The sequence below is a fragment of the Pectinophora gossypiella genome, chromosome 1 (genome assembly GCF_024362695.1).
Source record: "Pectinophora gossypiella chromosome 1, ilPecGoss1.1, whole genome shotgun sequence".
In the NCBI taxonomy this organism is placed as follows: Eukaryota; Metazoa; Arthropoda; class Insecta; order Lepidoptera; family Gelechiidae; genus Pectinophora; species Pectinophora gossypiella.
The window spans coordinates 7,943,603-7,962,513 of NC_065404.1; the positions used below are offsets into that span (position 1 = coordinate 7,943,603).

Sequence of the window (18,911 nt, forward strand, 5' to 3'; positions counted from 1 at the left end):
TTGACCACCGATTGCAAACGTCGAACACTCAAATAATTCTGTTTACATGATCAGATGTCTTAATTCTCAAGGATTTTATTTGCATTGAATTATCGCTTAGTTACTTCAAGTGTGTGAAAATTTTGTCGCTAGGTCTTTTACTACTTAAGTACTTACTAATTAAACTTTTGACCATTTTCGCAAGGAGATCAAGGAACTTGCAAAAGATCGGCAAATCTGGAAAGATCTCCACCGACAATAGCCTACCTCTTAATTTTTGAATGAATGAACGATAATCTAATGAAAAAATACATAGAATTATGAAAGTTGTACGATTACGTGTAAATGTTAGTAAAAAGTGTAATTTAATTATGTTGTACTTTGCAATGATACGGTGGTCGCCATTAAGTTTAGAAAGTTAGTGATTGGTGCCATTGCCTTTTCATTATGCGCGCGCGACGGTTAACTTGTCTTACGGTTTTTAGTATGTTTACGATTTTAAGTAGCTTAACACCTGATCAGGATCAGTTTCATACTGCTAGGTCAAAATAGATACTTAGCAGTTCAGTTCGTTTATGTGAAATTGCCACAATACCTTATACCGTTATCGTTTATGAATCAATAAAAAAATAAAGTAGAGCAATAAATTCTTTTTAGTATTAGTGCAAACTAAAGCACGACTTACTATTGTTAATTTGTAGTCAACACCGATTATTTTTTTTAACACTTGAAACAGTAACTGTAAGTCCCAATCTGAGCTTACTGTGTTTAAATCAATATTGACGTTATGCGGTTTCACTTAGGAAATATTGTTTCGTATTCGAAATACCAAAAAGCTGTCAGATTGATCAAATATCATACATCTTACCTGTAAATACTACAGTAATGCAACGTCCCGTTACTATACAAGGAGTCATTGTTTTTGGCTCCATAGACGCCGTCGTCTAACTCCTCTTTATCATAACAACTCTTACGGTCGTGTTCACTCATGTTAGCTTAGTTTCACTCCATCGCAAAGAAAACACTAGTCTTTCACATTTCACTAAGAAAACGCGGAGAGAAAGGGGAATAGGTACTTTATAATGCAAAAACTTCCGTTAGTTCTTAAAATAAATTGAAAAGAAATTAAAAGGATAGTCAAGCAATGTGTTATTTCGTTGCGAATAATGTTCAATAGCTCATATTGTTATGAGGACAGCAATCGGCGCGGTCGCAATAGTGACTGCTACTCGACCAGCACGCGACCACCGCGTTCTTCAAACGATGATGCGCCATTGTCGTCCGGTGGACAAAACTTGCATACTAATATGCGGAACCGTTTCGGAGAAATTTTCAAAAATAATAAGCACTCAACTTATAAGACTTGACAAGACATGTGCCATATTGCGTCAAGTGACCGTATTCAAACAACAAGTTATGTGTGCTTTATTTCTGTATTTGTTCTTATTAGATATTTATATTGCCTTTTGTTAATCAGTATAAATATCAGATTCAATAATGAAAATTTACGAGCCAATAAAACTTGAATCATCAAAGTTAAATTCTCATTAAGTTGATAGGTATGAAACAAAAATTCTTCAATTACATCATCATCTAACCACAAATGCTTTTACTTTGGACTGGGAGTTAATAATAAATAAAACAAGCGTTCATACACTTATTTTCCCGGGCATGGTGAAAAACTTATTCTTAATCGAAAAAAATACTAAAAAGTTTTGACTAAAAATAATGGCATTGCGACCACTGTGCGGGAGTTCTTCGTTCTGCAGCAGTGGGCACGTGAAATTATATCGCCGGACCGCTAATTGCCATATGATAGTACTCATACAACTGTTATGAAGGAAAGTTGTTTTTCTCCTTCTCGAAACTGTCAAGTGACACTGCAATCATACAATAAGTTATAATTTATTTCGATATCTGCCGTTATCACGTAATATTTTGCATTACGAGTAAGTATATATTACACAGGTTGTACGTTTGCAAGCATATATTTTTTTTTAAATTACCTCTAGTAAAGTTGCATACTTATTGCGTTCGCTATTGTAGAATAGGTAGATATTAGTTTTGTATTGGTTCTATTCGATTAAACGCCGCAATTTTCAGCATAGTTTATCAATAATATTTGATGTGAGGTCGAATTCTGAGTCTAGATAATCTATATCGTGCATTATTAAATCGGATTGACCTTCCTTCACACACGATCCTAAGTGCCGCGTCTAGGTGTTGCCGACGTGTATCGGTGCGCTTGCGCCGCGTACCCGAACAATAGATCGCTCAATGTCGCTCGACCTCACGAAAACTTACGAAAGCCTTCTGGCTCCGGCTGCACCACGTGCTAGACCAACACAATGTTGTAACGCAAGCTATTAGTATGTAGGCGATAATAAATCGTTACATTAGCAATCCATCTAAAATTATCCTGCTTTTTTACAGTCAGATCCAATGTTTAGAATGGATTGAAGACTAAGATTGACATGACATTTAGCATATGTATAATTTGCACCGAAGTTTAGGCAATCATGCAACATTAAGCCGTCTGTACGTCGATTTAAAAGACGCTTCGAACTCATGATAAAGAGTCATTCGAATAAAATGCGTGAGTTTAAATTCAAGTTCCAAGCGCGGGGAGGGGTGAAGCGTATGTTTATACAGTATTCGTAAGGCTCGTACCGCCTCCAGAGTCATACCAAAAGCCCAGCGAAGTCACGGGTCAACGACTCTACCGGTTCGCAAACATGTCAGTATGTGCTGTGCTTTCACACATTTCCGTATCAGTCATACCTACGGCTACGAGAGATATATTTCACAGTTCATTATACTTTCAAAAGCCTCTTCTGAATAGAACTCTTTTTAAATTAGATGCATTTTAAGAACAACCTACTTGTAGATAAATGCTACGGAGTCGAGTGTACGTACTGGTAGTGGTCAGCTATTTCGGATCCGTTGTCATCCCACATTCAAAGCACGCGCGACCCGGCCCGCTGCGGTCCATTCCATACAAAATGTCATCGACGAAAGTACCTACTGCCGTTCTTTCTTTCTGTATTGAAGGAATTTTATTTAAACGTAATAAAATGTTTAGGAATTTCCCATAATGTATGTATGTATGTATATATTATGCAGAAACTATTTCATTCTTTTGCAAGTATGCATTTAACGGTGGCAAAAATGTGGTAGAATTTTGTTAGTAAATTAACTCAAGCTTTGCATCTTACCAAATCCGTCAAAACGGTAATGTAATAGATATATCATGGCGCTGAAGTTGGCTTAACTATGCCTAGATGCTATTTGTATCTGCTTCTAAGGCCACAACACGAAGTGGGGCGCAAAAATGTGGCGCAGTCGATCGATCGAAAGTTGTGTCGTCAGAGTTGTCAACCTTGGCATTTGAGCGGGTTCCGGGCACAGGCTGCGGTGACCGATCGCCGAACGTCCGACCTCTAACTAGTATTTTAATGCCAATGTATCTAACAATTCTTATTATAACAAATATTCTTTTTAGTATTCCAGGTGCTATTATTACCTTCGGTATAAGATTCGGCTAGTATAGTGTAAAAAGATTGTCTTATAATAGCTTCATTCTGTTTGTGTAGATACACTATGTTTAATCTGGGCAGAAAACTTCGTATTTTGCGCGGATATACCTTAATTACATATAAGTACGTGTCATTTATTTAACTTACGTTAATTCCAATCATAGTTTTACTATTCTACTAGCTTTCACGAACGCTAATACGATTTTGTCTAAGCCCTATGATTGCTTGAATATTAAAGCTAAAAATGACTGTACATTTTGGTAAATATTTGATGCATCATCAGTTATAATCTCAAGCGTGAGTTGGGAAACTCGTGAGTGAGAGCCGACGTAAATGCGGAACTGCAGTCAGTCATGCTTTGGTCTATTGCTCAATCTGATGATGGATATATAATTACTGAGAAATTCTCGGCGAGTCGCATGCCGCATATTTTCCCATTACACGTATTAATAAGGTCCGCTTGACAATCATGACATCATAACTATAACAAGCGACTCAACCCGGCTTGCCTGGATAAACAGTAAAAACCGCATGCAAATTAATTCAGTGGTTGTTGAGATTTTACCGAATATATGAACTTTCTGCTGTGCAATAATGATATAATTATCCACTCATTCTACTCAAATAACGCCTGGATTAGATATCTATCGCAGTGTGAAGGTTGCCTTACATGAATTGTGAACGTTCAGCTGTCAGCTTGATAAATGACCTTCAATATAGGCTTGTCATGCACGAGGCTGCTGAAGTAAATGCCATTTATTATACGACTTTTACGTTGTATTGTGTTCAACTCTTTGTCCTCATCACAGATCACTAAAGCTTTCGATGTCTTTGAAGATTCCTAACATGAGGCAGTTTAAATACCTACAGTAGGCATAAAGCCTTTTATTGAGTTCCGGCATAGAATAAGGAATAATACTACGGTTTAACTGAAATGATAATACTCAAAGAATTTCTAACCGCGTTAATTCCTTTTTTTAAACGGGATTAAATCAGTTTGCAATATAATAACATGTCCTGATTTACATGATGCAGTAGTAAAAAAGAAAAGTTATGAAGTTTATCGACATTATGTTTTAATTCTTACATAATGCACCTTTGAGCTCTAACGTTGCTTTTTAAAGCTAAAAAAGCTCAGTCTAAACCAGTTTAAAGGTCAATAAAGTTTTGAACGATGAATACAGGCGGCGCCGTGGCTTATTTTTTGTTCGGATTTTGTTTCGTAATTTAATCAAATCATATTACTTATATGATAAATATAAAAAAAAATATTTAAACAAATCTAAAAGACGAAAATATCACAGCAATTGCACAACACAAGCGTCTCTAGGACTAATAATTACATTTACAATATCAATACCTATTAAACAACAATAAGAGACTTAATCATATTTCCTTGTAACATATCAGATAGCGGTTTTCGTCATTCAAGTGATATAAGAAAAAACTAATTCAGTGACCCTGCCGAGGGGCGATGACGCGACGACCCGCAGTTCGGCCGATGATGTCATACATAACAGAATTACCATTCGGATCTCTCATCTTCACGTAAACACTAAACTGTTATCGGTCCTCCCACGAAAATCGACAGGCGTAGGTACAAATAGGTAATACTTACAGGTGCATTTACTCACATTTGAAATGTTACTATCTGTTTTATTACTATGTTAAATATTCTCCGCAATGCAAGTGCTACGTTATTACCTATTTAGATGACTCTATATTGCCATAATTACTGTTTCGCTCAGCCTATAGGTACTATAAACCATCTGCTACCAGTTACTCGTATCTAATAGAATCGTAACATATAATATTCGACGTGTAACGTTCTCACATTGAGCTAACATTAATCTCAGTTGCCACCTACAAAACCAGACACAAATTTATGCATCTTTAAAATATAGTCATCTCACATAAGTTTATAGCGAATCGGTATTACATAAAAATATTTTATCTCGCTCTCAACTTCGCCAAATGACAAGAAACTAAAATTGGTGAGTCACGTATGCGAAAAATACTCAAATTTTCTTATTTATAAAGCACTGGCGAAATGAGTACAAATACCAATTTTATATTTAAAATCATTTACTTCTTTTAATTTCGTCGAAAATATTATGTTTATCCAGTTTTATAGTAAGTAGGTATACGAGTATCATTATCAGTCTGTATAAGCTCACAGCCGTAACTTTACTTTACAAGAGGCTTGGTACTTCAATTGCCTCAACCTTTACAACTAGGTAGTTTCATAGGCACCTGGACCTACCTATTAAAAGTAACTAAATCGTCCTTATTTTTTTTTACTTTTTTTGTAAATATTACATTATCCTCCTTCTCCAACTAGGTACTATTACAACTAGAAGAAGATATTTACCTTCCTCCATATATTTCGTTGGCGAGCGGCGTCAGCTCGTCATCCGAGTTGTCGCTGCCTTCATCCCGCCGCTTCCCCCCGGAAGCCGCCATTGTCGTTTAAATCTGAAAAAGTAAACAAATATATTTGATTATGTCGCGATGTAAATATTTAAGGTAGTTAAATAAAGTAGGTAATATATTAAAAAAAGATTAATCATCGATCGACTGAACCTGTACCATGAAACTAAAAAACTACTTGGTAAACAATCTAAGGAAGAAAGTAACCAAAAAGATAATTACAGTTTGGTATTAGATAATAATTCGACAAAAGTAAAAGAAAATTCAGTATATCTTCCATACATTTTTATATACCCTGTAGATTTTTGATAAATATAATTTTAGATGTAGATAAAAATCCTTATAAACTTTTAATTCTTATCGACTCTGTTAATTTGTATTGTATTTAAAGACACGATTTTCATTTTGAGCAGCTACAGTCACGCTTTTACTTGCAGTGTCGTGCCATATTGGACAACTCGTGACTTTGTGCAACTTACGGAAACGTGCCATTGGATACTTAATTAAAGTTGTTCAAGTATTTTTAAACTTCTCTCTCTTTATTTAAGAGCTGCGCTCTTGTCGGTGGAGTAATCGCCGTTCCTCTCTTCTTCCCGCCAAATCCTTCACCTACTGGTACGACACGACCTGCACCTTCTCTTTTATTTGTTTCATAAATGTCCTCCTAGATCTACCCCTTCCTCCCTTTCCTTCAAATTTTACTTCTATGATGTTTTTTATAAACGAATCGTGTTGTATCAGGTGGCCAATCATATTTCCTCTCCGGTTCTCTATAGTCTTTATTATGGTCCTTTTTTCTTCTACTCTTTCCAGAACTTTAATTTGACACCATTTCAGTCCAGATTATACTCTCCATTCTTCGCCAACACCACATCTCAAATGCTTTCAACCTCTCTCTGTCTCTCTGTGTCATACATACATAGTCCATGTCATTTAAACTTACTATCTATTTATTTAGTAGAATATTGAATATTTATTCCATATTTTTGTAGTCTGTTTATTTTTAAATTGATCTAAGATAGAAATAAAGTCTCGAAGCTCTTTGAACCATAATGTTAAACTAGGATTTGATGATGATGTCCTCCCAGATGTATCCGTTGACGACGACAACCTTAGCTAGTGTTAGCCTGGGTCCTAGCATGGGCGCGAGCGTGACAAACCAAACTTGGTTTTTAAAGTTCTGTCGCAAGGAGTAGTAGTACCTAGTAAGTAATTCTCCACATCTAGAGTCGTAAGTCGTAGGTGATCTAAATTGTATCTATTAATGTAATATAAACAACAACTTTCTGTACTTATTGGGCAAACGTCTCTCCAATATGTTTATTGGAGCCGTCCCAAGAATTTGTTTACTATATCTTTTTATATAAATTCGTATAAAAGTAAGCATTCATGCATTGAAAGCCTATTCTTTGTATCGGTTGCGTGAATCACGTCTGGTTCAGACCCACATTCCTCGTGCGATCCTGTGACCTTGCCGGTCGTTCCTCCCTTATGTCTGAAGCGAAGAAAAAATATAGGTACAAATTACAATCCAGTCTTTATTAAAATTGGTCTGACCTCAGGCAAAGTACCTGTCTTCCGGGTTTGTAAAATAGTTTTTGTAGTGGTTAAAGTTAAATACAACAAAAATGTCGTTTATTTTTGTAAAGATTATGTTTTTCTTCATTGTCTTTTATTTTCAGATACCTCCCTAAATTCAAATAAAGTTTTAGAGCTAGCGTAATTACTATTATCTGTTCTCTTCTACGTTACTATAATACATTTGTTTCGCATACTGGAAATGCTCTGCTACTATGCTCACTTACGTAGCCATATATCGCAAAAATTAACGCGACCTATCGAAGTTTTTGTAACTAGTTTGAGTTTGTGCTTATGGGACAATAGAGAATTCTATGTATTGACATATAAGCGAATACCTACTTTCTTAGTACGTGAAACGTCTGCCTATGCTTACAATTAGTGCATAAATAAGAAATCGGCCGTAGAGTAATAAAAGCCTTACATTTGGAATTTTGAAAATAAGGCTAACTCTCTAGAAGCTAGAAGCTAACTCATAGAGTTAATACCTACTATTTAACCAACTTCATTTATTGTTTGAGTGAACCTTGGATATATAAATAGCTCTAGACACTAAATTATATCGTACTATTATATTTAGTAGGTATGTTTTATGACTACAGATTGAGCTTTTGTAAAGTTCTTATTGATGACGTAATGGACCGCCGCAGGCTTTTATTCGCTACGTACTTATAAAGGTAACCAGCAACTAACCTACCAACTGGGAATTGTTCTTTCTAGTACTCTAATCTTATCTAACTAAAGTTACGCAATAAAGCTCTTTTTATATAACTTTTGCCCTTTACATTTTTGTCCATTCTCGGGAAGGGCTTCTCACTGTTCTTAAACATTGTCCAAATCCCTTGTCCAGTCTTGTCGACCAGATGGACAATCTCCCAGGCCTCTATAGACGTATAGTACCTATTATTTTCATGATTGTGTGTTGTGTTGTGGAGGCGTGCAGGGCTGCGGCTGCGGCGCCGGCGCAAGGTCAGCGACTTCCGCGCCCGCTGGACAATGCGCCACCATTGTCTGGGAGACTATCGCCTTATACAAACATACTGATATTCGACAATATAATTACGCCTATCTTAATAACTCCCATAAGATCAGCTGTCTTATTGTGAATCTAGCAAAACTGCGACAATTGATCTCTTGAATAATCTTAGGATTTGCTTCCTTTCGATTTTTGTACGGTTATAATACATATGAGTTAGTGTCATGTATGATTAGAACCGAAAAGATACTAGATATTTTAATGCTTCTCTTTATACAAAAGTAGTACTACATTGTTTGTTTAATTAACGTATATTTCGTACGTAAGTTTGAATCAAAATGAGTAATTAAATGAGAAAATTATACAACCTTATAGGTAGTTAAATAGTTATTGATCCTAGGTGTACCTAAATGCCTACCAGTAGATTCATAATATCAATCTTTACGAAGTATTTTGTAAAAAATGGTTACGAGGCTAAGTATGCAATTTGTGTCTATATGTAATTGATTATTATATAAAGAACTATTATACATATATGCAGGCTTTTTATATGTGTACTATTTTATTATTGTTACTCTTACATATTTTTAGACTCAGTTTTATCTTAAAATATATTAGAAAACCAGAATAATGATAATATTTTTGTTTTTAATATATAACATTTCAGAATATTATGTACAAAACTTGCTCATAGATATCGCTATAGGACACAGCCTCCCTTCGTCTTTTGTGTCGGTACATTAATTAATAACAGTTCATCATATTCTAGCTAAAGGATTTTCTTTTCAATGTTATTATTCGTAAAGCATATTAACTAATATGCTTTACGAATAATAACATATGATTTGAGGAACTCCTCAAACACAACTAGAGGGGTTAAACAGGCAACATTGAAACATTTCATCCAAGAAAGCAATACTGCTATTTGTTATTTGTTGACTTTGCGCACTTACTTTTATATGCGCAAAAGTCAAATTACTATATTGATTTCTAGATGAATTGTTTCATTGTGGCATTTTTAACCCCCCCCCCCCAGGTAATAAAATTTATATGACGTAGGACTAAGGGCTACAGCAACAACATTGCGTAAGGAACATTAGCTTCCGGAAAGAATGAGTTAATTATTACAACTTACAACACTTTGACTACCGGTTGGGCTAATGAGAAGTTTGTATTTCGAAACTGTGTCCGACTGCGAGTGTAACACACGCGTAATATAACTTCAAACTCTCGCCAATCATTCCAATAGGGGTAGGTAGAGTTATAAATCATTGGAAAACAAACCTATTCTAATGGTATTCGTGTTCTGAAGTAGATAGGTACCTAATTATGTTTTATGTCGTTACGTTTGTAATTATCAGCTTCAGGTTATATTTTAATCATTTTAAATTGTAAAAAAACGTGTTTTATATTATATAATATGAAGGTATATACTATATTAAGCAGTAATCAGATTTTTTTCTGAATTTGCACTATTTATATCCAGTAGCATGTTAAAACAAATACCGCACGCACCTCAAAACAATGTACCTACCATAAAAACTGGTTCTTGAACTAGAATTAGTTGCGTAAACTTTGATCTGTTCAAATGGACAGTGGCAAATGTAACATAGGCTGTATGGGCCTGGTCCCTTTGCCGCGGTGTCGGTCGGTTCAGCTCACTTTCACTCGGTGGCCGCCAGCTGTCCCCCCACTCCTCGTACCCCCCTACCCCATACCGCTCTCAATACTGCCTTGGCGCTGCGCAACACTGCCTCACATTCATAGTTGAAGTACCAACATTCTTTACTGCAACACTGAGCATGACTGATACCAACTAACGTTTACTTCAAAGCCTTAAGCTTTCAAAGTTGCTTTGACCTTACTTTATTTAAATCTCTTCCGCATTGCTAATACCTATGCTGTAATGTATGTATAGCTTGAGACTACACATATAAACCCTCCTTCATTTATATGAACCTAAGACCTCACAGGAGCACTTTGAAGATATGTGGCTAAAGACAAAGGTATAATCCAACGCCCATTAAGTTAGACATAACTTTGACCTACATTGACTTTTGTGTAAACCTTAGAGCACCGGAAGACAAAATAATCATAAGCAACGTCACGCAAAAATATCCTAGAATCTTTTGTTTTTTTGCAAACATCCAGTTAGTTGGCAGCACTTTATAAGTTTCAACCGGATATTTGCAAGAATTTGGGATATTTTTCCGTTGTTACTAATCACCTTATTGATATTGACTTCTGAGATTTCCCCTTCTCCGACATACCCGAGTTGATAAACAATAACAATTCTTTATTCAACTTTATATTTAGTGCGGGATCATGCGAGACTACATTGCTTCTGAACGCTATTATGAAAACGCTATTACATCTACCTAGTTAAACAAATTGGTGCTAAATCAACTTACTACAACTTAGGTAACTGTTGACTAATTCGATTGTTCATTTGTAAAACAGTTGTCATACCTGTTATAATTATACAAAGTCACTTGGCTGTTAAATTACTGCCTTTTTTTCGTGCAATCTATTAATGAGTCAAATATAATTAGGGTGTTACTAAATACTTACCAGTAGGCAAGTTGTTGTTAATTTGAAATTCATAAATACAAGATAGTTGCTCTATGCATGATCGGAGGCAAAATAAATAACTACTTAGGATATACGTAGCACTTACACATGAGTGATTTACATCGTAGTGTCGCGGGTTTGAATCCCAGTTCGGGCTCTAAATCACTGAATTGGACTTGAGTTTGAATAATTTTTTTGATCATATATAATTGATATCACGTTGTGCCCGGTTAATAGCAATAGGCTCGCCCCTTATTACATGGGACTTAAACATAAAAATAACATTGGCCCCGATTCCTGCAGACATCTTTTAATTTTACTTTAAGTTATACCTGTCATTTTCTTATCCGCCGAAAAGGAAAGGGACGGATGATTGACAGCTCTTAATTTTAGGAAGAATGAGTAAATAAATGAATAACCCGGGCGAATTTTTAGACGGTTGTTTTAGATTTGTGCTTAAAATTGACGTGTGTTCCATAAATTTTATGCTTGTCGATTACCCGTCCCTTTCCTTTTCGGCGGATAAGAAAATGACAGATATAACCTAAAATAAAATTAGATGGTATTTACAGGAATTAGCACCAATATGTAGTTAAATGTACTTATTTTATGTAGGTTGTTCTTTTAATTATTTATTTTGTTAGAATGCACTAACCCGCTATTATTATACTTGTACAAATATATTTCCTGTACCCAAAGGTTGCCTGGAAGAAATTTCTGAATGAGCAATAAGGCCGCCTGTTGTGCTTATCTGTATATGCTGTCCTTATCTCTGTATTTTGTATCCATTGTGCTCAATAAAGTATTTTATCTAGCTATCTATCATAGCTAGCGAGGAGTAAGTGTATAATATACTATACACCTCCGTCTTCCCCTTTGGTGAAACACGCGTGATGTTATGTTTATAAGTACACAAGACCCGTGTACTTCCCGTTGGAAAAACTGGACTCTTGGAATTGGATGGGGGATTAAATATATCATTCCAGGCACGTCCCAACAGGGGATCTTTTTTCACGTATATTGCAGGTTTGCTTAGATGGTATTACTTGGTCGGGAAAATTAGGGGCGCTGAGGGCTCATCTTCGCGGTCCAAGAAGTAGGAGTTTATATGAAAACGCACCGCACCGCGATGTTTTTTTTGTGCAAACATAACAAAATATTTGAATGCCCCCCGTACCGCCTGTATGTATTGAGCTTATATTGGAATTAGGTACTAAGCCTGCGGACTTCACTAATGCGGAGATGTGAATAGAATTTCGTTATTGACAGGTGATAAGAACGTACCTAACAAGCTAACTTTCATGCCACCATTTTGTAACAGTAATACGATTTATTTCAGGAAACAGCTGATATTTGATAGAGTTATTGGATTTACTTTTTATTGTATTGTGTTTTACATACAAATGAGCAAAGGTAGTGTCTTAAGAGCCATAAATCAATGTAAGGAATCGTCTGCCGTGCCAGAAGTTAATCCAAGCGTGGAGCAGATCTATCATATTGTCATAAGCGACGCGTTTAGCGAGTTTTTTAACTTGACTGATTGTTCTTGCCTCGGATGGCATTCACTACCTGGCCGGACAAATGGGGAGCGATGACGGCTCTTACCCAGCGAAATTTCGCTACCAATAAAATATACCCACGGAATAAAACATAAATAAAATAAAACATAATAAATGTTTCTTTCTTTCTTTAAATAACTCCTCGAAAACATAATAAGTTGTTTCAAAAAGTTATACTTTTTTGCATTTCAAAATTAGTATAAAATATTTATCTGAAAAAGAAAATTTTCAAATCAGTACGACGACCAGGTGTTAACTACCAGTTTCTGATATAAATTATAACTAACACCTACACCCACTGACCATGGAATTATAACTAACCTGTTATTCATATACATTTACATATATTACTTTCTTCCATATTGAATGAAGAGATACTTTCACTGATTTTATTTAAGAAAACTAATGTAAGGAGGGTTAGGGTATAATTCAATATGTACGTTATTTTTCCAAAAATAAAACATTTAAATTTATTTACATAAAATGACAGTTTGCAATTAATTTATTTTCTATTAATTGGTAATTTGTGATATAGGTAGGACTTTTCTTTGTTTGTGATATTTCACAATAATGTTGTAACTTATTCGTTACACAGGTACGTTTTCTTATAAGTAATGGGTGGAGAATCTGTCACTTAAGATACTGTCTATAAAATTAATCTTGATTCTCAAGAACTAAATCTGACTTATGATTTCTGGGTCAGTAGACCCTAGCTGAGAAACCGGGCGTCATAATATCGTATACAAATACTATCACTACAATACATTGTATACAAATTATATTATATATCAATTATATTGCCAGTTTTAGTTCTTGTTAATTAAGATTCATGACTCTCAGTACTGGTCATCATACCAGTAATTAGTTTTAAAAGATCACAAGTTATATTCTGTCAATTTTGATTACTATTTATTTTATTATCATGTTTTCTACTACGTTCATTTGGGTAAGTATTGCCCCAATTTATCATTTTACTTAGTACCTATACAGGGTGTTAGTGGCATCCTAACGAAAACTTTGAGGGATGATTCGTACCATGATTCTGAGTAGATATCAAGTGGAATTTGCCGTCGCAAAAGTACAGAATTGAAAATAATTTTAAAATACTAAAAAAAAACATGAATTTTGCGACGAAAAATTCCACTTGATCCACTCAGAATTCAATATTGTGTCTTCGATTTTGTTTCTTCTGTAAGTATAGTCTCAGAGAATAAACATTTTTCATTTTCATTTCAATTTTTAAAACGCCTACAAAATCGCCCCGCGTCGGCGTGTGGCAGCAACCCAACATGCATTATTACATGTCCAATCACAGGAGTGACGTTGCAATACGTTATTTACGGGCTTATTGACGTTACGTAGCTATCGATCGGATGGGGTAACGAGAATCACCGAGAGAAATAGAAAGTTGTATAGTACCTGCGATGACAATACAGATATTACACCTAGGAAAAAGTGTAGATGATAGCTATGGTTATGGTTATATTTATGGTTCATTGTTGGTTGTTTTCTGTTTTTGTAATATTACTGTGAGGATTTATAGTGGCGATAGATATCTCCAATTGAATAGCTGTCATGAAAACAGTAGAAAATGGTATTTTAAGTTTTCATTTCATTTATTAAAACTAAACTAAATACCACCTACCTACTAACTTTTATAAAAACTAATTTTTAAAACTAATTTTATATAAACTTGTACAAACTTTTATACACTATCTCCAATTGAATAGCTGTCATGAAAACAGTAGAAAATGGTATTTTAAGTTTTCATTTCATTTATTAAAACTAAACTAAATACCACCTACCTACTAACTTTTATAAAAACTAATTTTTAAAACTAATTTTATATAAACTTGTACAAACTTTTATACACTTGTATACAAAATATATTAATCGATTTTGAATAGGCATCTATACCTATGTTTTTCTTAATAATATTCTAACTAGAAGTCATCAATTCCTAAAACTCTGTCACTCTCACTGGTTTCATTTAAGTTTGTAAGGATTATAGAGGTATACATGCTTACTGTTCTAGCTACAAAATAACTAATTATACTATCACCTACTTTGTGGAACTAGATCCATATTAATATAACGCTTGAAAGGGAAAATTAATACAATTAAACTACCTTGCTGGCCTTAGCGAATGGTACAGATTATGTATATATGGAGCACGGCGGCTGCCGTGGGCGCGCGTTGAAATCTTTTGTATCAGTAAAGGCGGAGTATGCGGACTTGCACGAAACGCTTTAAAATATTAGTTTACCCCTATTTTGTAAATAAGCGAAGGCCTATCTGTTTATATTATGTACTACATGTGTGGTTGTTGCATTTATATTCGGGTGAGAGCCTTCAGCGCTCCCCATTTGTCCGGCCAAGTAGTTAATGCCATCTGCGGCAAATCTACAATAAGTCACGTCAAAAAAAAAATGCATTTATATTGTTTTATAATAACAATTCTTGTTGCTTACGCGTTCAGGTACAAGTTAGAACTTCCGTAATTAATATTGATAGGTTTTTTCGATGTTTTTAACACGTAAGAGACCGTCTCGATATTTTATGTTATATCGTCCCTGACGTCGCAAAGTGACGTATCTCAATTTTTTGGCGGATCTGATTTGCACCTTATGTTATTGTCAATAAGACACAATTTATTTTAGCAGAAAATTGCAGATACGTCTGTTTGCGACGTCAGGGACGATATATTAACCCCACTATAAAATATGCATCCTTAAATAAATAACTAATTATTCAAATTCGTTCACAACAATGATTTTATTTAACTTCCTAGCCAAAGCATAACGGCCTAATTTATATGCAAATACATCACATTGCGTTCTCAAAATTCTATTTCAATTACGTGTTGTGACCATGAGAATTCTAAAAACGACTTAATATTAAACCAGCTGAGTGCATTTGCGGTTACTTTTACTGATTACCCAATGTCATAACGGCGGTTTATGACGCGAATAATGGCAACATTCGTACAACGTTTGCTGATCATAAAAACTTATTATACGTGTAAACTTACATATATACAGACTCATAATCACGCCTGTAATTCCTGTTGGGGCAGGCAGAGCCACATGTCCATAGAAAACTACTCCCTTGCTTGCTATTGGAGTCTTAGGATGGATAGGATAAACCTTTGTTTTTATTGACGTGACCTATTTGTCGCAGATAGCATTAACTACCTAGCCGGACAAATGATAAACCAAATAGATTTCTAAAAAAAATCTCGCTTCTATTGCTTTAAATCCGGGTAAAAATTGAGACTTTTTTTTACAATTTATAAAATTTTGTTTCGTATTAACATATTAACTTACAATTACGCAATAATTAACACATTAAAATATAATTTATAAACTAGCTGTTGTGGTTTCCGTAATAAATTGAAGCCTTACTCATATTTCGTTGTTAGAAATAATATAGATAGTCTTTAGACTATTTGAGTGGGTACTATAGGCTACTTGACAACCTAGTCGAATGAGATACTCTTATACGAAAGTTTTCTTTGGAGTTTTTTTGGAAAGACTACTGTTCTGTGACGTCATCAATAAAAGCGACCAAACTTCGTACTCATCGTTACCTACTTTAATTTATAAAAAAAATATGAAAATAAGTCGAAAAGTAAATTGAGATTGAGTTTTGATCATCTTAGACTGATCATTTTAGATTAGCATTTTATAATTTATTTTTGACCTAGTCAAATACCCCTTATGTAAACATGCTAGATAACCAGTCACAATATGTTTTATAAAATATTTGTCGAATTAAACTTACGTTTTTTTAAAGATTAATGTATGATAATTTATTAGTTTTATTACAATAAACTATATTTATTAGTAGTGAGTAGATTCGTATTCGTTTGTTTTGTAACTAGAGTCCTATCAGCCACTGGGCCTACATGGGTCAGAAGTCTGTCTCTAAAATCTGTTACACTATGGATTAGCATTGATTGATCAACTTCATAGCAGCCTCAAACAGTCACATACACGACCTTATGCGTAAAAATATTACGTAATCAAAATCCAGCAGCGTAAGTTGCAATCGCATTATGTATTTAATATTAATTAGTGGTTGATAAGAATGCACCGTCGCTAACCATAGAGCTATGAGCAATGGGCATGAAGTCAGTTTCACTTGATGAATCGAAAGTACGCAAATGATAGCGGATCAGGTGTCCATGTGGGTGTATGAATCAATGTATATATGGGTGTATGTTGGGCTTCTCTCAGAGGCACTCACACGCGTATTCCATGTTAATTATATGCCACTTTCTTCCGGTCAACTCGACGTTCAAGGTCTGGTTAGTTATATTTTTATTTCCTCAGAATGCCGTTTATTTATTCATTTTTTTACGAGTAATACAATATGAAATTATAAAATACAATAATACTTAATTTTGACAGGTTAGTTGTGTAGTGGGTACTTTATTTATGTTACAAACATGTCAAAGTTTTAATTAAATAGCATATAAATTGAATTGAACAACATAAATATATATAGGTAAAAATATAAATAGATTATTTTCCATTCCATACTTTTGTGACAAAATTCTTCTTGTTATATTAACTCAGAATTATTATTATGGTCTGAATAATCCCCCTTGTAAGTAAGTATAAGTTGAATTGAACCGTGAAATATTGATCAAAATTATACAATGCTCGACTAAAAACGAATATAAAAACCATATCTAAATCGCTCGGACGACCTTGATCCGATTTATAAGACGCAAGGGAAAGTTTACCCAACGAGAGACTATGAAATAGGTACAATTACAACCCGTCAATGACTTGAATCTGAACAATGTTATTGGATCAAACTTGTGCGAAACCTTGCTGCCACACAATAGCCTATGTTATGTGCTTTCATAATAATTTTGAAATATGTCATTAAATACCCGTATTTAGGCAGTAATATTACACAGGGAATTTGCAATCCGGGTTATTAATTATTGCGTCTAATTAGTGTAGGAAATAAAAAAATGTTCTTGTTTGAGTGAGAACGACCCTCGGCCGGAACCGGATACTAGCGAGGCCTTAGGGCCGCCACGCTGCGGTGATTTCGTAGCGTTATGACTACAATTGAATTCTCAAGAATGTACACATGGCAATGTGTTGACTGGCGGTGTTACAACCATTATATTGTAGGTAACTAAAATGTGACTATTAAAATACCAGTAGTCTAATTTATCACGCATATATGTGGTTAGCGCTCTGGGTATTACACAACTAATGAATATTTTATCAGTCGATCTCTTGTCTCGATTGTTTTCCCATTTGTTGGTAATCATTTCTCTCAATATGCTGTTTAGAGGCCGCCAGCTTCACGCTCAGGAAATTACGCCCGTCCTTGTTTCACATTCTTACTTCTCCCATACAACCAGCGCCCACATTCACTTTTGTTTATGATTGCGAATAACTACTTATAAGTAGTTGTTTCAAAGTTGTTGTACTTATTTGTAAAATTCACACATTATAACGAGATTTAGTGCTAAATTTCGATTTCAACCTACTTTTATAGTGACATACAAAATCTTCCAGTGAAACTTTAGAAACTTATGAAAGGGAAAGCTGTTAAGTTTCAAAAGTTTATCATGCCATATCTAGATATGGCAACAACGTGAATAATTGTTACAATAACTATTATGCAATTTCAGTTTTGACAATCTGCTGATACTTTCGCAGCTGATCGTGCTCAGCCTCGAAAAGTTTGAAAGGTCAGCTGTCGTAAAAACTTGCTTATAATAATATTTATTAGACTATTTTTATTAACTTACCGATTGTCGTGTTGGGGGTATTCAGGTGGGTTTTAGTGTGAAATCCGTGTGGTGTCACTTCACTAAGTTTGTTAAATGCACTCGCGAGGCCGCGTTTTTGTTCATGGTGCGGCGCACGTCGTGGCGGCGTGGTATCCGCGCGCTCACTGCTCTTGCGCGAGTCTCAGCCTGTCTATGGCCAAGTAGCGACCCCTCACTCTACCACTGACTCACCTGAGAGAACCTCGCCACAACGATAAAATTTGGAGTTTCCTAGCGAGATCCGTGTCTGCATTTGCGTTTGCGTGTGACGAAAATTCGTAATGCTATTTGCTACTGCTTTTCTTCACGTTGAATATTTAGTTGTTTGGTCGTGTATGAAAGAAATGTTGAATGCAGATAATAAATGCCTTGGATAATAACGTTACAATTCATTTGAAAAAAAAAAGTTTTTATAATGTCGTTTGGTTCAGTCGATTTAAAAGTTGTGTAAAACTTAAAAATAAAAAAGAATAATTGAC

At 34.9% G+C, this 18,911-nt stretch overlaps 1 protein-coding gene across 4 annotated transcripts in view; it reads right to left on the reverse strand.

Annotated features, from left to right (window-relative positions):
• Positions 1-18,545, reverse strand: part of LOC126368695 (chitin synthase chs-2) — a 29,405-nt gene extending 10,860 nt beyond the window's left edge. For all 4 annotated transcript variants that reach the window (XM_050012820.1, XM_050012811.1, XM_050012839.1 and 1 more), the window contains exons 1-2: positions 18,412-18,545; positions 5,887-5,990 (exon numbers count right to left, since the gene is read on the reverse strand). In XM_050012820.1, the coding sequence (XP_049868777.1) occupies positions 5,887-5,978 (92 nt within the window). In that variant the 5' untranslated portion in view covers positions 5,979-5,990; positions 18,412-18,545. The remainder of the gene's footprint in view (positions 1-5,886; positions 5,991-18,411) is intronic.
• Positions 18,546-18,911: the final 366 nt, after the last annotated feature.